The sequence below is a fragment of the Talpa europaea genome (genome assembly GCF_964194135.1).
Source record: "Talpa europaea genome assembly, chromosome: 6".
In the NCBI taxonomy this organism is placed as follows: Eukaryota; Metazoa; Chordata; class Mammalia; order Eulipotyphla; family Talpidae; genus Talpa; species Talpa europaea.
The window spans coordinates 89,182,108-89,203,561 of record NC_140072.1 but is presented as its reverse complement, the minus strand read 5'-3'; the positions used below and the strand labels follow the sequence as shown (position 1 = coordinate 89,203,561).

The window sequence follows — 21,454 nt, the reverse complement described above, 5'->3', positions numbered from 1 at the left end:
ACAGGCACTTAGAGTTTACCAAAACCAACTCGGGGGAAAAATTAAACATGATCCACCATGCCACACAGAAAAGTGTTTAATTTCTCTTAACTATGCAATCAGGTGAAAATAGTATGCATTTTACTACTTTTCATGTGAGTTAAACAATATGTTTGGTACCAAGGTTCATGAGGGGCTTGAGAATTTAAAATGAAAATATTTATTTCTAAGCTGTGACTAACTGAATGTGTGAAGGTATGTGTGCAGGAAGATTTGGGCATAAAAATCCAGGTGATGGTGTGATTTCAGGGCGAGAGTATGGACAATTTCAACTGGGGAGTGCGCAGGCGTTCTCTGGATAGCCTGGACAAGTGTGACATGCAGCTTCTGGAAGAGCGCCAACTCTCAGGAAGCTCTCCCAGCCTAAATAAAATAAACCATGAAGATTCCGATGAATCCTCTGAGGAGGAGGACCTCACCACCAGCCAGATCCTGGAGCACTCTGACCTAGTAAGTAGGATATTTTCCTCCAAAGAAATTGGGAGACTTTTTTTTTAACTGAAACAGTTTCCTGTTAAGCTAAAAAAAAAAAACGTTCCTTAGCTGCCATTTTCTAAAATTTCAGGTGGGTCTGATTCTAACTGGTTTCTAATCTGTAGATGTAAGTGGAAACAAATGCTGGGGTATTTATTCTAAGCCCCAAAAGCCATCAGGTCTGTAAGGCCTAGATTTCCCCTAAATAATTTTTATTATGCTGCCATCTTTTTTAAAAATTCTCTGTCCTGAAAATGCATATATTGTGCAAAAATGAAAAATTATGTACAATATATAGAAAATTAAAATTAAAAAAATTTTTTAAAAAAATTCTCAAACATCTGAAGTTTTAGAAAATGTGACAGACAGGCATTCTGATGCAGTTATCTATAAATATGTGTATCTCTGTTTTGGAGTGCCAGATTGCCAACTGCTATATTTAAGTTCTGAAATGTGTATGTTAAACAGTTAATGCCTATCAACCAACAACTAGCTAATACAAATGTTTGGTCTCTTAAATAAAGAATAACCAGAACTCCTAGAGAATGGAGACTTCATACTGTTTTATTCTCTCTGGTTTCTCAACAGATCATGAATCTCTCCCCTTCTGAGGAGACTAACCCCATGGAATCACTCACCACAGCCTGCGACCTGACTCCTGCCGACCCTCATTCCTTTAATGCCAGAATGGCTAGCTTTGAAGCTTCTTTGCCTGATATGAATAATCTTCAAATTTCTGAGGGTTCAAAGGTGAAGAAACCTTGGCAATTATAATTGTATTTTTTTAAAGATTTATTTATTTATTTATACAAGCACTGGGTACAGTCAGAAATGAGGGAGGGTGAGAGAATTCACCAGAGCCAGAGTGGGGAGCAGAACAGGCAGACTGACAAAGTACACTGCTGAGGGGAGCAGCGGAGCGGGCCCGGCAGGAGAGGTCTGCGCTCCATGTGGGACCCTCGCCAGCAGCCGGGGATCGAACCAGTGCTGCAGAGGCTGAGTACAGCTTCGCAGCCCAGCACTTAACCACTGTGCCACCGGGGAGGCCCTATAATTGTATTTTTTAAGGAAAAATGCTTCCAGTTTTCTGAGAACTCTTAGGAGGTTTTAAGTAGAGGGACTATGTTTATCTTTTTTCTTTCCTACTTTTCCATAGTTAATTGGATTTGAGTGTTTTGTTGTTTTACCCTCACAAACTTGAGCAGCCATCTTATTTTTGGTTGAAAAAGGAGTTGATTTGGGGTCTTTTTAATATGACACATTTTGTATTTTCCATATACCATGAACACTGCTTATTAATGGGAAAACAAGTTGGTATGTCTGAGATCACTGTGACTAGGAAACTCTGTTCTTTGTCATGACTTTCAAAAGACAATATGCTAAGTGAGATGTGGGTGTCTGCCTTATTGGGGGAAATTTTTTCCTGTGTAGGAACCATTTATACAATTTGTACATTGATTCAATGCTCATATTTTGGTGTTCTGTCAGAATTTTCAATGTCAATCATGGCATTATGCCAGATTCACAAAACAGACAGTCCTAGCCAGATCCTCTGAGGAACAAAGTAATGGATCCAATCTCCTTATTTAAAAAAAAATCTAAAAATGTATATATTTTTAACATTAATTTCTCAAATTTTTTATAATAGAGCCTATCCGTAAAATTGTTGACTCCCACACTATTCACATATATCCTTATCAACATAGAACTGTATTTTCTTATACTAGAAATACCAAAATAACTACTGCTATTAGGATGAAGTTTTCTTTAACCCTGAGCTTTGGTTATGATAGTATAAGTCTGAAAGAGAAAATAAATAGAATGAAATTTATGAAATTATATTCTTTCTAATACTTGTAGAAAAAGCACAATACTGTCTATTCTGTATTCTTTAATATTATTCTAATAATATTCTAATAATGGATCTGAAACCTAGGAAAATCTACATACTCTAAACCTAAAGCAAGGGCAATCACCCAAATTGCAACTAAAACTGCAATTAAAACTTAAAGAAAAATTATTTCCAAGATTGCCCCATTGCAAAAGGACTTTAATCAGTGTTCATAGAGTCCATTTTGTGCCTCAAAATGAACAAAAAGAAAACTTACCTGAGATTAAAATGCCAGAACCCTAAAATTACAAAATTAAATTTCATGAAAAGAGCAGCATGAAATAAATGTGAAGTTACTAGCAGTTGATATTTCTCAGTCTTAGAATAGTCATTTTCTCAATATTTCTATTTTTTTCATACAAAGCACTACCTAAGTAGTAAAATTCACAGAAATCCCCTAATTCTATCAAGGAAAGGTTGAGCTGAATTTCTAAAAATCTGTGTTTTTCACATGAGCTAGGTTTCTGCAGTGTTTGATAGATCTGTGACATTGAAAAGGATAATAAAAAATGTTTTTATAAGAACTCAGCACTCCCCTAACAGAGTAAGTTTATGCACACCAATAATCGAGACTAGTCACTAGGGGCCCGTCTTGATGGCACTGCTGTAATTTTAAAAGGCAAGAAGAAGCAGATATGGATAAACCTCTGAGCAATTTATGAGCAATTTCTTTAAAGACTTGAGATATCCGTTTTTCCTAAGGGATCTGTAAACATTCCTGTTAACTGTTTCCCTATTAATCCTAGATTCAAAATATTAGATTCAAATCCTAGATTCAAAATATCGTCTACTAAATAGGTGGCCAGATGTCAACCTTTGATAATGCTTAATTCATGTGTATTTCTCATTTACCTTGATCTTGTTTTTGTCTTAAGAAAGTTACTACTGAAACATGTATGTGTGATTCGTTTTCTCATCTCTGGTCTGTAATTCAGTTGCCTTCCTTCCTCTCATGAAGAACAATCAGTTCTCCAGCTGATTTCCCTCTGGCCCAGGTTCAAGCCCAGCCTCTTTTTTCCATTTTACTTGCTATGTCTCTTTCCTGCCCCTCAGTGATCCCAGTTCTTCCGGCCCTTTCATTCTACTGCTCAGTGCACAAGCCATTTATGGCAACATGAGTAAAGTCTCTCATGTCTGTTAGCTTGGAGCATTCCCAAAATAAAAGTGTAAATGCTTCCTAGAGGCTTTTCAGTATGGAATGGCCATTAGTGTGGCCAGTTTGGTGAAAAACTAGGGGTCACCCATGTGCACTGAAGATTCTTCTTGAGCATCTACCTTGCCAGGCATTGGTGGTTCTAAATTCTAGTTTCCATAGGTAAAGGGATTCTATACTGGACAGTTAACTCTGGATAGGCTGCTTTAAAAGACAGGTTACACAGTGGAAGAGTTCTGAATGAAAAAGTGGTGTTTCTAGTCCCAGCTCCAGTTCTGGTTGTCTTCCTGATATTAGGCAAATACCTTTCACATGTGGAGTATCTACTTCCTCACTTATAAAATGTGGATATTCAACCAGAGGGTCTCTGAGGTCTTTTCCAAGTTTAGCATTTATACCTGATCTAATATGGTACCCTACAGAGAGCTTCCTTGCAAACTTATTGTAGAAGGCTGGATAGAAGATAAAGAACAAAGAGGAATTCAGAGAATTCCTGAGCCTCGTTATATAAATTGTTCACATTATAGCTAGAAAACAAATGTTCCCAATTCGATTACTCTCAGGATATGTCTATTTTATTTTTCCCCTAATCGAACAGTTATTTATATAAATATATTTACACAGAGATACATACATATACATACACATACATACATATATGTTTGTTCTATTACATCCACGTTAAAAAAATCTTTCCTGTTTTTATTCTCCCAGGCTGAAGCTGTCCAGGAAGAAGAGGATACCACCGTGCATGAGGATGATCTATCTAGTTCCATCAATGAACTTCCAGCGACTTTCGAATGCAGTGACAGCTTTAGCCTGGATATGACTGAGGCAGAAGAAAAAGGCAATCAAGCAATGGACCAGTTCACTCTTGCAAGGTAAAGAAGCCCTTGGTGGAAATGACTGTACAGTACATATAGCACATTGTGTTATTTTCCCTCTAACTCATATTGCTGAGAGCTGCGCTGAAGGAGTCTGAAATGACATATAACTTGGAGTCCTCTCAGTGGGTTGAAATCATCCAACCCCAGCACAGCCTTATGTGAAACCAAAAAGCATACTCCTGTAGGAATTCATAAAAACTTTGAGTTAACTTAAAAAGTCAAGGGAGGCTGGAGACACAGTGCAGACCTTGTAAAGTTTGAAGATAAACAGGATTGGCAAGTCTTCAAAATGAGTTCTTTCTACTTTTATTCAGAAGAGCAGAACAAGAGGCTCTTTATAAGCTAAATATGACTCTTTTAGAAGTAGGTGGCTATCAGCCTAGTTACTGATGTTTCTGAGACTAGTGAGATGTAGTAGGAGAATATGAATAGGAAAGTAGAGTAGTAGATAGAAATAAAAACACTACTGCAGCATCTAGAATAAATCTCAAATAAATATGCTACAACTTTACTTCAGAAAAAGAAAGCCAGAATCCTAAAATCACTCTTCTGAACATTGATAATAAGAACTAAGTAAAAGCCTCTGATATGGGTAGACAAAGGCCTTCTGTTATGGTAACCAGTGTCTATTTATCAAAGAAACTGCTTAAGAGAATACCTGGAGGAGAATTTGTCATTTCACTTTTTATTCATTCTTTCTCCTTTCTGCATTCTTCTCGGTCTCCCTTCCCTTGCATTTCTCTTTAATTTCCTTTCTTCCTTCCACCCTTTTCTTCTGGGCATTTATGCATATGCTCTTTAGTACTCTTCCCTCCACTAAGTTTAAATGTTCAAATATTTTTTCATAATTTTTTTTAGTTGTGCTGTTATTTTACATCCTTGCTAGTACTTTGACAGTATAGGCTTCCCCCACTATGCTTCACTTCTCTAAAGGTGTGGTCACTGTCGCCCTCCCATCACCAAAGCCCCCATAGTCTCCACCGTAGTCCATTGTGCTCTCCCCGTTTCTCATTCCTCCCCGTGCCTCTCTGAAAGCTACAGATCTATGGTCAGCTTTCACAGGCTGGTTGTCTTTGACACTTTGTACAGTTTTTCTATATTCCACATATAAGTGACACTATGTAGTATTTGTCATTCTCCTTCTGGCTTATTTTGTTTAGCATAATCCCTTCCAGTTCCATCCATGTTGCTGCAGATGGCATGAATTTGTCTTTTTTGATTGCTGAATAATATTCCATTGTGTATATGTACCACATCTACTGATCCACTCATCTGTTTGGGGGCATGTATGCTATTTCCCTATCTTGGCTGCTGTAAATAGTGCTGCTACAAACATAGGAGTGTGTAATTTTTCATAAGAACAATGAAAGTGCCAAAGCACAGGAAACAGTATTTATTGTGTCTGGGAAGTGGCCAGCTGGGAGAATGAGAGACAGCTGCTGAAGGCTAAATGAGGTTCAGAGTCTTTGTAAGGAAATCAGAATTGAAAGAATCACAGAAATTCCAGAGACCTTTGAATGAAAGTCAAGTTCTCAACTCAGCCTCAAAGGGAGGAGTGAGAACAATGGACTCCCTACTCAGCTGACTAGGGGTGAGCATCTGTACCACCCAGGAAGGGATGAGGAAGGATGTCACTTCTTGACATAGTTGTTTTCATCTTTTCCAGCTTTGGAGAAGGAGACAGGGGAGTGTCGCCCCCTCCCTCACCCTTCTTCTCGGCCATCCTTGCTGCGTTTCAGCCCACAGCCTGTGACGATGCTGAGGAAGCCTGGCGCAGCCACATCAATCAGCTCATGTGCGACTCAGACGGTTCTTGTGCTGTGTATACATTTCATGTGTTCTCCTCCTTGTTTAAGGTACAGTGCCCACTCAGAGTTAAGATGTGGTCTCATGGGCCTCCCCAGTGGCACAGCGGGTTAAGTGCAGCACTGTGAAGCTGTCCACAGCCTCCGCAGCACCGGTTCAATTCCTGGCGGGCCAGGGAGAATCCCACATTGGTGAAGCAGACCTCTCCTGTCTCGCCTGCTGCTCCCCTCAGCGGTGCTTTCAGTCCTTCTGCCTGTTCTGCTTCCCGCTCTGTCTCTGGTGGATCCTCGCACCCTCCCATGACTCTGGCCTGTACCCCAGCCTTGTATAAATAAAAATAAATCTTAAAAAAAAAATGTGGTCTCGCAGGGGAGCCAGCTGGCATCTAATGTAAGAAAGGATTGCTGTTTTGTTCTGGGTTCATACTGTTTTCTCCAACCACCCTCTGTGGCCTTTATCATTTCTTCTGGTCAAACTTCCTGTATTCAGCCATCTCAAACTAGTATTGTGAAGATGTTGCCCTCAAGTGGTTTATTCTGCCATGGCCACTTCTACCATGCTAACCTTTATTGTCAGCAATCCTAGGCAGTCTTGACATTAGGATCATTAAATGGTATCTTTTGCCAAGATTATCATCCATCTCATCTTTCTCTTAGAGCTCTCCTATGTCTCTCTTACTCCTATGTTTCTCTTTTCCTTTCTTTTGTGAACCCTAGTTTAGCTACCTAGAAGCTGTGTAAGTGCTTCAGAAATTATGCTTCACTTCTCTAAAGGTGACTATCGCCAGTGTAGCGATGAGAATTTTATAACATCCTTGTGAAAAATCTCTTATTTTTTAAATATTGGCAGTTGATTTTTTTCTTAATTAAATAGTTCATTTTTCCCTTCCACCATCCTTTATACCCTTTTGATAATTTTCCCTCTTCCCACCCACTCATCCTCAGAAATCTTACTTAATTTATTAGTGTCTGCTTGTCTTTTTAAGTGTTTTGCTTTGCTGAATCATCTACTATGTAAATGTCCAGTATTTGTCTTTGTTGACTTGCTTTACTGCACATAATTCCCTCAAACTGCTTCCGTCTTACTGTAAATGGCACTGAATAGTTCCTCTTTCCTAGGGACTGAATTGTATTCCATTGTGTGGTTACACCACATCTTCTTAACCTGATCCTCTGTCAGTGGGCACATAGATTGTTTCTATGTCCTAGCTGTTGTAACTAATGCTGCAGTAAACATTGTGGAGCATTTTTCCAGTTGATGGCTTCATGTTGTTTGGATAGATACCAAGTGTAGGATTGCTGGGTCATACAGCATTTTAATTTTTAGTTTTTTTTTTTAAGATTTTTTATTTATTTATACAAGCACTGGGGTATAGGCCAGAGGCATGGGAGGGTCACCAGAGACAGAGCGGGGAACAGAACAGGCAGAGGACCAAAATACACTGCTGAGGAGAGCAGCAGGCGAGACAGAAGAGGTCTGCCATGCCATGTGGGAATCTCTCTGGCCGGCTGGAAATCAAACCGGCGCGACAGAGGCTGCAAACAGCTTCACAGCGCTGCACTCAACCTGCTGCACCACAGGGGAGTTCCAACTTTTAGTTTTTTAATGTAAATCCAGATTGGTTTCCAAAATGACTGCACTGATTTACATTCCCACCAACAGCATAAAAGTGTTCCTCTTTGTCTACATCCCCTCCAGTACTTGTTAGGTGTGTTTTTAATACATGCCACTCTCACAGGTGTGAAATGATAGCTGATCATGGTTTTGACCTGCATCTTCCTTATTAAAAGTGATCATGAGCATTTTTCCATCTCTCTATTGGCCTTCTGGACAACCTCTTTGGTGAATTGTCTATCCAGGTTTGCTGCCCATTTATTAATTGGGTCATTTCAGTTTTATATTGTTACTATCTTGGATATTAACCTCTTGTCAGTTATGTAATGGATAAATATTTTCTCCCATTCAGTAGGAAGTCTTTTTAGTCTACTTATATTTTCTCTTATTATGTAAAAGCGTTTTAATATGAGGTAATCCCAATTGTTTATTTTTGTATCTATATCCTTGCCATAGGGGTCCACTCTCCAAAAACGTCTTTATCATTTATGTCATGAAATGTATCACCAATATTTTCTTCTGTATGTTTTTTATTACGAGCTTATATTTACATCTTTAATCCATTTAGAATTAATTTTTCTGAATGATCCAACTTCTTTTTTTCACATGTGGCCTTCCAATTTTCCCAGAACCCTCCCAGTAGCTGCTTCTGAACAGAGGAGCAGTCATTCTTTGCTTATCATGTGTACACCACAGCCTGCCTAGTCCATACAGTATCTTAGTGCAAACTGAAAGCAAATGCCGGACCTCCAGAGGGCTGCAGTACTCTATCTGGCCAGATGAGGGCACACAGGGCTCTAAGTGGCCATCTCAGATGAACACCATCAAATTTCACTTACTACCATAACATACAACAACCACTGAACTAAAGAGAGAAAGCTCTACTTCTAATTAGTGTTTTGAAGGCTTATTTTTATGTCTGCCTGATGGGTGTGCAAATTCCTCTCAGTGTCTCAGTTCCTCTGTGTGTTTTGCTGTACACTTTTACTCTCCAAATTCATCAAATGATCCGTGGGAGTGGGAAGAGACAAAAAAAAGAGAAACATGCCATGCTATGAAAGAAACACCAAAGGTCTTCAAGCCCCATCAGACTTAACTGACCCTGTGTATCGCATTTAAAGCTACTTTTTGGTTTTATTGCCTAGAAAGTAGTGAAGATTATCCATTAACATTTCTTGTAGTTTTCTTGGGATGGAGAGATTATGGATATCTTTTATTCTTTTATTTTCTTTCAACTTCCTATTTACCTATAATAAAAATGATTTCTTAACATTTTGACATTATTTTTACTATCACAAACAGAACTGTCATAAACAGAGGAATCAAAAAGAACTATATAGTCCCACATTTAAATACACTTGAATGATGATGTATGAATGGACAAACAAGTCAGAATCCTACTTAACCATTTTCAGAGGTTGAGTCAGTTGAGTTTATCATGTGATACTTGGTTGGATTGAGGTAGGCCCTGTAATCATCATCAGCAAGAGACGGGTAGAAGGAAAAGGGAGGGAAAAAAATGAATTATATAAAAAATGCAAAATGAAAAAACTTGGATCATCTGTCTTAAATGATTTCAAATATAAAAGTAAACTGATTTTGAGTAAGCAGGCCCTTCTTAGGGTCTATAACTCAAAAGGTACAACATCTCTTTGGGGAAAGCCAATCATGGGACTAGAACCACTCTTTGGTTAAATATTTATTTCTTTTGCTACAGGCATTGTGTTGGAAATATAGGATTAAAGATTTTCTTGACCAAGGCACAGTGAATCATATTCCTTCTAATTCTATTTCTCTCCTCTCACGTAGTGTGGAAGAACAGCAACTTTTTGGAAGTATTACAGGATTTTGGAAGGAATATGAAATTTAGAGAGAGGATCAACCTCAGTCACTTCCTAGCGACCTTAAACAAGTATTCAACCTCTCTTAATCTCAGTTTCTTCACGTGGTTGTGAAGATTAATGAGCTGATGTATGCAAAGCTAAAGGTCAGAGGTACAGACATCAATCTGAGAAGATTTAGTTTAGGTCCCATGTAGCATTCACTCTTTATTCTGCAGAGGCCCAAATGACCCATTTCAGTGCTCTGTCTCAGAGAACTCCAATCTAGGGAACTGGGAAAGAGTTACATCTCATGATCTTTTTTCTTTCATCCACATTGAAGTAATCTCTATAACTTCTGATATGAAGATTAGGCTAGGAAGACTCAAGCTGACAATCAGCATTACCCAGCAGCAAAAAGAAAAGAAGTACTTATTTAAAAGATTATATGGGCATCTACACTTTGGAAAATGATATTTTAACAAGAAACTTTGCCCACGCTTGGTGATTATTTAGTTAACACAAATACTTGTTCTGTATCTCCTCCTCCACCACTATCACCACACTTAGAACCTTTGCTCATTTGATATCTTCATAGAAATAAAAAAAAAAAATGTTTTTTTTTTGGTCATATATACATTAATGGTTTTGCCTTTCAGAATATTCAGAAGAGGTTCTGCTTCCTAACCTGTGATGCAGCCAGTTATCTTGGAGACAACCTCCGGGGAATAGGGTCCAAGTTCGTTAGCTCTTCCCAGATGCTCACCTCCTGCTCTGAATGTCCCACCCTCTTTGTGGATGCCGAGACTGTGAGTATCCAGTCTAGTTCTGACAGCAAATGGCCTGTCCAGCTTATGATGTGAAACTTCAGGGAAGCTTGTTTGTCTTGTAATAAGTCATAAAGACACATTCAGTTTTAGTGAGCAATGCTGTGTTGTCATGTGACTCCTGAAGGCCTGAATCTGCTGAGTAATGACTACACCTTGCCAGCCCAGGCCAACACCAAGTCATGTCAGAAACTCAGGAGAAAGGTCCACCTCTGTGCTCCCTCCATGCCCCAGCACCTTCCCTCTAATGACTTTGACAACTACAAATATGGTGAGATAAGTCCCCTCAGTTGACCTAGCAGTCCCTATGCTGCCAGGTTAGCCCACCAGATGGGAATCCAGACCCAACATGCCATCACTTTCCCCATGTTTAAATCTAAGTAGACACTGAATCCACCCACTGGATGGATTCTTACAGCCGAAAATACAAAGGATGAGTCTAAAGAGTGATGAGAACAGTCTCTGGATGACTGCTGAATCATGACTTATGAATGTAACACTAACTCTACAAGACTGGTGAGCTCTTTTAGGGCAAGAAGGGTGCCTTACTTTTCTTTACATTCCCATGCATGTCACAGAACCACCTCATATGCTGAACAATTACCAAGGTTTAAAACCAATGATGATGTGTATTGATTTTGAAAATCTCTGAAGGGTCAATCATTTGGAGAACTTGATTAGTGGTTGGCTATCTTGCAGCAGGGAATACACTATAATAACTCATTCTATCCTAAGTGATTTAAAGTACAGATTAATACAAAATCAGTTTGAAAGTCTATTTGGAGGTCTGTCTTCATACTACTTGGAGTATTACTGGTTAAAGATAAGAATTCATGCATAAAATTGGTATTATATCTCCACTTGGGCTTCTATGGAATACTTGCTAAGATTTATCTGTCTATATTGATATAGAAAAAAATGGATTTTTCATGGGAGATTTTGATTAGCAAGCTAGTATTCAATTACAGGTGCTCCTGGTATTGGAGCGAAATTATAAATTTTGCAGCTAAAATAGGTATCACTTAAAATAGATATCACTGCTCCCTATTTTACATTACTTCTAAATATATTTCTCTTTTCTGTCTGTGTGGCCATGTCTTTGTCTTGGTACCTGTCTAGTTGTTCTAATACAAATTATTTTCCTGTCTTTAGCTCCTTTCTTGTGGACTTTTGGACAAGCTCAAATTCAGTGTTTTAGAACTGCAAGAATATTTGGATACTTACAACAACAGAAAAGATGCCACTCTCTCAGTAAGTTTTCATGTATCTGAGCATTTGTGTTCAGTTAAAACCAAGTGTGCCCGCTTGTAGAAGGGGTTTTGATTGACCTAAGAGACTCATTGCTATTCCAATTTAATGGTGGTATAACTACCAATATTACTTCAATATTATGGAATATATATATAATGATATCTACATAAGTTATAACTTCTTTTCTTCAGATATTTTATTTATTTTTTATAGAGGTATGTTTTATTTATTTATTTGTTTGTTTGTTTATACATGCACTGGGTACAGTCAGAAGCGTGGGAGGGTGAGAGAATTTACCAGAGCCAGAGCGGGAGCAGAGCAGGCAGAAGGACCGAAGTACACTGCTGAGGGGAGCAGCGGGAGGCAGGAGAGGTCTGCGCGCCATGTGGGACCCTCCTCTGGTGGCCGGGGAGCAGCCGGGGATCGAACCGGCGCCGCAGAGGCTGTGGGCAGCTTCGCAACCCAGCGCTCAACCGCTGCGCCACCGGGGAGGCCCTCTTCAGATATTTTAAATTGTTAATTATTTCTTACACTGTTAGCCTCCCTGAAAACTTGTTGGGTGGATCTCATCTCCCTCTTCTTAGCCACTTTTGATAGCTGTTTATCCTTGTCCCCATAATTTTTCTTGGTCTCAGCTCCTGGTCTCTACTGGATTCTTGCTTCATTGATCCATGCTGTAATATTTTAGAGACAGAAATGACCTACAAACCCCTTGATCTGACAAGTAATTGTGTGTAATATCTATGGAGCACTTCCCACGCCAGGCAATGTAGGAAGGGCATGGATGCTGAAGTCAGTCAGACTTGGGTCTAAATTGCAGCTCATAGAAGGGATTATGATCAGTGAAATAAGTCAGAAGGGAAAAAAAAAATATCAGGTGGTATCACTTACAGGAGGAACATAGGGAAACCGAACAAAGTGTCAAAAAAAAAAAAAAAGGCAAAACTTGGAGGCAAACTATGGATCTGAGGAATACAGCAGGGGACAGGGAGGAAGAGGAGTCAAAACAGGGGAGGAAGGAGCACAAGGAACTAGGGTGGTGTTCACGGGTGATGTGGTAGTGAGAGATTTACAGGTACTACACCTGAGGGGAGAAATCATCACTGTACAAAAATGAACAAAGATGTAAGAAAATAAAAGATTTTAATAAAAAAATTAATTAGCTATAAAAGACAAATGTGTGTGCAGATTTACTTTATCTCGAGCAAAGAATTGGTGGGAAACTTAAGAGTAGTATTTCTGATTTCACACATGTGGAATATAGAGAAACAAAACAAAAGGGGTAAAATTGCTGCTCAACTACTTAGGGGTTAGTGACTCTGAGCAAGTTACCTCTTCTCATCTCACACTCATTTTCTATAACATGGTGATATTAATAATTTGCAGAATTATTATAAGGATATAGCAATTATGAGTCATAGCAACTATAGTTTTCTGAGTCCTTTCTATGTGTCCAACAACCTGATAAGACCCAAATCTCTTAAATTATGTCATTAATGCTCACAACTACCCTAGCAATTGCCATTAGCCTCTCACATGTTGTGAAATCCAAGGTGCTTTTAACCACACTATTGCATTAAAATAGAAATAGCATGAGTAAAGGGTCCAACACAGTGTCTCATCCATAGAAGACACTAATTGTAAAGTTACTAGAATTTTTTTGTTTATTTCTATTCTTATTAATGATCTCATGATCTGTTCAAGGCCAGAGTTCTCATATTTTGATAACTGTTCCCTTTATCTTCTATTTCTGTGGCTCTTTACTGGTCACTATTTCCCAGCCTTTCAGTCATGAGTTAAAAAAAATAATCCTTTCTGGTTGATGAAGGACCAAACTGTCAATGTCAGGTGTGAATTTCAATTCTTCAATGTTTATTCGTTTTCTCTCCTAAGGTTTCTTTTCACATCTTTATTAGTTACATTCCCTGATGCTTAAGGGTGGCAGAATCTCTAAATAACTCAATCATTATTATAATAGCCTTTTGTATGCAGTAAAGTTGACTGGCCCTGTAGAAGCTCCCATGACATAACAGAGAAGTACATAGATCATGAGTCGGATTACATTGTCCAGAATCACCCAACCTATGAGGGAGTATTGGTCCTCTCTTCTAAACCCGGTGATACGAAAGGTTTCTAACATTATATTAATTCATTTAAACATATAGATAAATTAAGAATGGTCTGGGAGACCATTCTCCCAGTTCATGTATCATAAAGTTGAAATTATATTGTAACTGACTATTTTCATTTCAAATAGTTAATATTTAGCCCATAAAAGGATTTTCAAAGTCATCTTAGCAGAATTTTATTTTACAGTGAATAGAAACAATCAATGTTCCCTGAGAGAATTGATGATAAAAATATTCTTAGGACATGGCTGAATTTACATGTATCTGTATTTCTTTCCGACAACAGTGGCTTGCAAATTGCAAGGCAACATTTGCAGGAGGATCAAGAGATGGAGTGATTACATGTCAACCAGGGGACTCAGAAGAAAAGGTAATAAAAGCCTGTTGGAATTTGTCTTTTCTGGAATCTGACATTGTGTGTTGGTTTTGATCAACCCAAGCAGTGTGGAACATCCTAGAATGAGAAAGGAAGAGGCAGTATGAGTCGTCCTATGCATTTATATGAAACAAAGAGTAAGAGAGAATGACATTTAAGTCAAGCATGACTGTGTGTTGATGGGATTTGGGAGAGGGGAGTGTTTTCCTTTTTGGAAAAGTAGAGGTATCAAAATAACCACTTTGCTGGATACTGTCTAACTATACTAATCATTCCCTAATAAATCTGTTCCTCAGAATAGAAAACCAAATTTCATTAAGTTTTTACTTAGCCACTTTGTTTCTTCAATGAAGAAAGTCTCTGTTGACCGTTCAGCAACATTCTAATAGATTTTTTCCCCTTATTTAGAATTGCTTTAAGTACACACCAGCTTACTTATAAATGTATCCCATAATGTAAAGGAAATTGGGCAGAGCAGCATGAATGGATTTAAAGCATTTAAAGCTCATTCTGGAGCTATTTACTGACTGCCTTCCCTAAGGCCCACCTGGTGTATATAATAGTGAACAGTAAGAAAGCCTCTGCCCTCATTGAAGCTTCTGTCTTATCAGGGAGACAGATGATAATCAAAAAATCATACATGTGTCAATCTGTAAAAATGGTAAACTAAGAAAATCTATCTGAGTTCAACATGATGAAATGTGAAGGGAGGTTCTGGGAAGGCACCTCCATGAAAGTGTCATCTAAGGAGAGATCTCAAATATAAGGTCTGTTGAGCTAAGAGAGAGGAATGAATGGAGAGCATGTATAAAGGCCCTGAGGTAGGAGAGAGCCTCACCCTGGCCCTTTGCAAAAACTGAAGAGAAACCCTTGTGTCTGGGCGTGCAGAAAGCAGCATGAAGAGAAGTTTGAGAAGAGTCTGAAGAAGCCTCAGAAGCCAGCCCATGCAGGGATTGGGATTTTATCTTATCAGCAATGTAATCAACTGAAAGGTTTTTAGCAAATGAGTATAATTGGATTAGGGCTTTCCCTAATCAAAAAAAAAAAAACAAAAATAGATTGAAGTGGATAAGAATGGATTAGGGAACACAAGTTAGAAGCCTGCTGCTGCTCAATCTAGGTAGAGAAAATGATATCCTTAATACATCCTAGAATACAAACAAAACTACTTGCAAAGTATTTCAGATCACCCATTCTGTAGATGGTGAGAAATCACCTTCTTGTATTAGAAACAATGCATTACTAAGATAAAAAGAACCAAATAGAATTCGGGGTAAAAATTTTCAAGCAAGTACCAGTTGTTCATTTCCAGCTTGGTCATTGTTTTTGAACAAGTCTGCTGTTCTCAGAGTAATTACCCATGCCATTGGTGAGTCCCCAGGGAGGAAGTGGCTTGATTCATTTTGGTGAAGAGACTGGAGACTGAACATGCAAACTGCACGACTGAGAAATATCCAGAGAGTATTGAAGTGTGGTTTGCATTTCCACATCTCTGCCTGCTGGAGGACACTCGTAGATTTCACTTTGTGGCTTACAGAGAACTTTCTTATCCCTTGAGTCATCTGATCCTCCCTTGCATGAGAGGTGGGGCTGGCAGCTTTAGCACTGTTCTACAGAGGAGGAAACCAAGCTTGACTTATACAAGGTTCCATGGCTGATAAGTGATAGGCTGAAATATAGCTTGTCTGGTAACAGACAAATATACATAACAAATGATTTATTTTTGTTATATTTTTAAAATGTGGTTAATGGCATTACAAGGTATATCTCTCATAATGCATACTGAAGGTACATTTCCATCATTCTCTGCATACACACCTGTGATGTGCTCAGAAGTTTTGTGACTCTGATTTTCACTGGATAATCTGTGCCGTCAGCATACCCCAGAAGAAGTAATATTTTAAAAAATAAAATATTACCTGTTTCAGGTTTTATCACAATACCTTCTGATTCCAGACTCAATCCTCCCTCCTCTATATTCTGCTATTAAAAAAAAAATTCAATCCAGAGAACAGTTACCAGGTTCTGACTTCAAATTCCAATTCATGATATAGTATGTGTTGTGGAATATGAAAGTAATTGATTGTCTAAACATTTGCCCCAATCATCAAATTCCATTATAATCTCTATAATAAAATCTCAGTAAAGAAAATTCATTAATACAGTGCGGATTTTTAAAACCAAATCTATAATTTGTCATTTGTTTAGCTTCTTGGTTAGCTCTGAGATAACCTCAAATTCCAATTAAATTATCCTAGTTCCAAAACAGTTCAATTTTCACATATGTGTTTCTGTTGTGCTTGTAATTTATTTCTGTTGTTTTGTTAGTTACTCCCTTTTTATCCCCCTGGTTCTTCTCCGTTTCCCTCTAAGGAAGATCTCTATTATTTTTGCTTAATCTTCATATTTCTTACTCCTATATATTTTTTCTCACATCTCTTTCTACCCCTTTCTTTCTTCCCTTCTATTTTTTTAGACTTTATTTCTTCCCATCGCTTTCTTGTTCTTAAAATTCATTTATCCATTCATTTATATGTGGCAACTCTGTTAGCAATATAATAAAGCATTGAAAATACAAATATGGAAAGATGAAACTAATATTTTTCAAGCTCGTATATCTCATTTGATCCTTTATAACAATCCTTTGAAGGATTTTTTCAATTTTGCAGATAAGAATATGTAAGATAAGAGGCTAAAGTGCATTCTTTCCACCTGTGCCTACATTCTCTCTAACTTTAATTTTGGAGACAACACAGACACATAGGAAAAGCTACAGAATAATTTCCAGTATACATCTAAATGTCTTATGTGTTTTTAGAAATCTGCATAAAAATGCCCAGGAGTAATGAAAGTGGGGCTTTTTAGAGCTACAAGATCAAAAGAATCAACTGAAGTGTGACTACTCAGTCTGGTGTTTCCCAAAGTTTTTGTAAAACAAGCCAGACTGGTATTAGCTCAGTGAATCAGAGTTTTTCTGAGTGGCTTATGCCCATACTAGTTGACAACTAACAAATGTCCTGAAGAGGATGCTTTCATTCCTTTGTATGTGACAATTCTGAGCCCTGACACTGGTCTGGAAGGCAAGCTGTGCACCACCTAATGAGAGTGAGTGACTATCTAGTAAGTCAAGCAAGGCTGGGTGGTTTTTGCAAATCATCTGGTTACAGTACTTGGTTAAATTCTGTTGTGTTAGTAGACCCTGGAATTAGTTTGACCACTGAGCATGTGGCTCAAACCACAAACTCTAATTCCAGTGGCCTTAACTAAACTTATGTTGAACTTGAGGTATCCTAAGTGTATTATGGGATGTAAAAATGAGGAAATGTTTGTTTGCTTCGCTGCTAACAGGCACATAAGTCTGAAAATGGGTTACAAAAGCATGCTGAGAGTAAATCTTTACATAGTCGAGATGGGCCTTGAGGAGAAATGATAGTGGACTGACAAGTCCATCTAAATGTTAATCTTATATCTAAAATTGGTGGAGTTATTGCTGATGAGAGCTATGATGAGACTTCCAAGGCAAAAACCCAACAAATGTTTGACCTCACACACTGCTTACCCTCAAGTGATTCTCTCCAGTTTCCTTTTTTTTCCATGAGATTTCTGTCTTCTGTAATAGTTCGATGTGACCAATTATTCTGAGCACCCTTTGCATGGGACCATGTGGAATGGGGCTAGGAAGTGACTTACAACTTGCAGAATCTATGGAAGTAAATTGCAAGTTTAATGTGCAAGCAATTATTACATATGTATATTCTATTTCAGAGACACGTGTGCTTTAACATTTAACATTCTTAACAGGGGACATGAGTAAAAAGTTGCCATGGAATAGCTTGTGGAAGCGAGTATAACTCTGCTGGGTTTTGATTATTGTATTTTCCAATTTTTCTTCTATTCTCAACATGAAGTTATAGATATCAAATTATGAAGAACAGTTGCACACTGGTTGCCTATAAGCCATAACAATTTACAGATGTATTTTATTAAGCTCGTACAGTGTTCCTTTTTTAATTGATCTAACATTTAAAAGTTAAAATTGGGCCTCCCTGGTGGTGCAAGGGGTTAAGAACAGCACTATGAAGCTGTCCACAGCCTCTGCAGCAGTTGTTCTATCCCCTACCGGCTAGGGAGCTACCCACATGGCACAGCAGACCTCTCTTATCTCGCCTGCTGCTCCCCTCAGCAGTGATTTTCAGTCAATCCACTTGTTCTGCTCCCCACTCTATCTCTGGTGAATCCTCTCACCCCTCCCCCTGCACCTCTGGCTTGTACCCCAGTTCTTGTATGTATAAATAAATAAATCTTTTTTAAAAAAGTTTAAATTGCTCACACATAAATTCAAAACAAAATTTCTAGTGCTCCAAAAAATAAGAGCTACCAACACTGGACCTGCCTTCCTCCAACAATGACTTGTCTAGTCTGCCTTCCACCATCCCCCCCTGTACTCAGGGTAAGAGCCAGGTGACAGTCATCACAATGCTTGGACTGTTGCTTTTTTTGTAATTAGAAAAATATGCTCTGTATCTAAGACCCTCCCCCAATCTCCCCGCACACACACAATGGGAAAGTGAAAGCTAGCTAGATTGCTGTGTATTTCAAGATAAATGGGAGTGTTATTCCTTGCCTATGTGAGAAACATCTCCATACATACATATGAGATGAAAGCACCTGTCTGCTGATCTTGCTCACCAAGAGAAGTGTGGGATTTAACATTTAATACTTTTTTTGGAGATTTCTCAAATGCTGTTTCTAAGAAAAATGTTTTTAATACTTGGGGAAATTTTTGAATGTAAGCTTTTTTATTTTTAAAGACAGGCATGAATAGTAAATTATTTTGGCTTCTTGGTGATTGTTGATAGCAATTCTCCTAAAATTAAGGGATGACCTACACTAATAGAACATAAAACAAGGAGTGTGAGTTGCTCTTGTGAGAGTACTTTCACTCGTTAGGAAACACTGCTTTACCAGTTTTTTTCTCTTAAAGTCAGCATTCTAATTAAGAATATGGTTTCCATTAACCTGTCCATCTCCTGTGGAATTCACTCAAATGGTTACTAGTGGATAGTTTAAGTTAAATGGAAATGTAGAGGGGCATTGAGTCTCAACTCAGGTTTTCAGACAGCAATATCAATCTCAGCTGTACAACTGCTTAACACAACTCACCTTCCAGTTCTGCAGAGCCCACCCTGGAAAAGCTGGAGATGTTTCCACTTATTATATGTGATTTCAGCTGACGTATTCACAATTCAACAGATATTTTTCAGCAACTTGAACATTTGACTCTGGATACAAGTCCAATAATTTGCATTTAGTGCTACTGCAGTTTATCCTATATTCCAATCATCATTACAACTTTAGGGTCTTTTGTACAGTAACCCTCTCAGTTATGTATTTCATAACCCTGCATAATCTATCAATTAGAAGCCAGTAACCTCTGTTCTTAAATACAAATTGAACCGCAAGTTAAATGTGGAACAAAATATTTCTCCAGTTAATTGTAACCTATGAAACTTCATCCTTCAGGTGTAGTCAGGCTTTATTTCTATGTGAAATCCTCTTTCCTATTTTGACAAAGAAAAGGTCTCATGAAATTAAAGTTTTCTTGAGAATAGTAAATATCTGAAGTTGTATAGTCTATATTATAGGTTTAAAGGCATTTATCTTTCAAATTTTGAAAGATATTCATAGCCAATTGTAGGGTAAGATAAAAGTATCAGGCTTTTCTGCCCTCCCACCATTAGGATAAATGAGGGAACCCTGTGATCCTGAATGCATGCCTGTTGGCGGGCACCTGGAGTGGGTACACCTGGGCTGAGAGACTGAGTTTATAAGGGCGGCATCATGGGGACGCCAGCAGAAGCCAAGAACAAACGGAAGCTGAGAGAAGAAGAGAAGCAGAAGGCCGGAGAGCCCAGATAGGCCTGCCAGCCTCCTGGCACCCCAGCACCCCTGCCTGCCATATGCCTGGTATATCTTAATAAAAGCCTGCAAAAGCCACTGAGGGCTCTAGGACTCTCTCACTCCTCCTTTACCTGGTCTGCTGGATCAGAAAACCTGCTCAGTGCCCCATTCCTGCCCCTACACCAATGTTCAAAAAACTACTCAACAAACATAATACATCATTGCACCAGACCCAAGTGATATTAGTAATAGGTGAGTCCATATTAGTCATAACCTGCCTAGGATTAGATGCCTCTATGGATAACTCAGAAGGAAAGCTTCAACTTAAGGCTAAATTGTCTGAATTTTATGTTACTTAGTTTAAACCAGTGACTTTCAGAGATTAAGTATGATGGGAGAAAAACCAGCTAATATATTGTAGTACACTGTAGCTCGTCTTCTGTCATGTTGAAAATTTCTGATTTTTACCCAACTAGCTATGTCAGAAGCAAAGACCCCATTTCAAAGCACAACACAGAAACAAGATGTGGCTGTGCTAATTCAAGAAGAATTAGATTATTCTGGACTTTCAGCTAAACTGTAATCAGTTCTTAATGCCTTGATTTCTTGATTTTTTTTCTCATCTTGGGAAAAACTAAATCCAATTTATTAAGTCCTATCAGGAGTGAAGGAACAGAGCCTGAAGAAAATCCTTGTGACCAAATAAAACAGTGACATTCTCACATTTTCAAAAGGAACTTAAGTCACCGAAATACAGATATGTTCATAAAGACTAAAGGAGTAATTTTTTAAACCCCCATATAGGAAATAGCACAGGGAGTGAAAAGTTTAACATTTGTCATTAAATGGGCTTCAGGAAAGGCATTTTCACTATCTTTTTGGAGAAAATTAGCCTATGGAATGGAAAAGTTCTGAGATAACAAATACCAAATCAGTTTAGAGTAGCTTACCAAACAAGGAGAGTTTAAGAAGGACACTGAGAACTGGTGTTCATCAAGTTGGCCATCTCCCAAGAAACACAATTCTGTGCCCTGAGAGCTGAGTGGGAAGAATTTATTGACAAATTCCTTAGCACCGAGCTGGAGTCAGAAAGTCTCATTTGCCTTCGTTGAACAGAGAAGATTTTACTTTAACAGATTTGATGACCTTCTTAAATTACAACCTTGCTTTTGGAAAAGCAATTATTTTTTAACAGGAAACCATGTAATTTACTCTGCACTTGCTTCACTCTGCACATTTGGTGATGCTTTATTTATATTTGTAGAAATTAATAAATAATGTGATAG

The 21,454-nt window shown here is 38.3% G+C and overlaps 1 protein-coding gene across 2 annotated transcripts in view; it reads left to right on the top strand.

Annotated features, from left to right (window-relative positions):
• FRY (FRY microtubule binding protein) overlaps positions 1 to 21,454 on the top strand; it is a gene marked incomplete at both ends in the record, with an annotated part of 249,052 nt that overhangs the window by 213,836 nt on the left and 13,762 nt on the right. For both annotated transcript variants that reach the window (XM_084236045.1, XM_084236046.1), the window contains 7 exons: positions 289 to 489; positions 1,102 to 1,263; positions 4,272 to 4,438; positions 6,111 to 6,300; positions 10,344 to 10,493; positions 11,664 to 11,762; positions 14,178 to 14,261. In XM_084236045.1, coding sequence (XP_084092171.1) covers positions 289 to 489; positions 1,102 to 1,263; positions 4,272 to 4,438; positions 6,111 to 6,300; positions 10,344 to 10,493; positions 11,664 to 11,762; positions 14,178 to 14,261 — 1,053 coding nt within the window. The remainder of the gene's footprint in view (positions 1 to 288; positions 490 to 1,101; positions 1,264 to 4,271; positions 4,439 to 6,110; positions 6,301 to 10,343; positions 10,494 to 11,663; positions 11,763 to 14,177; positions 14,262 to 21,454) is intronic.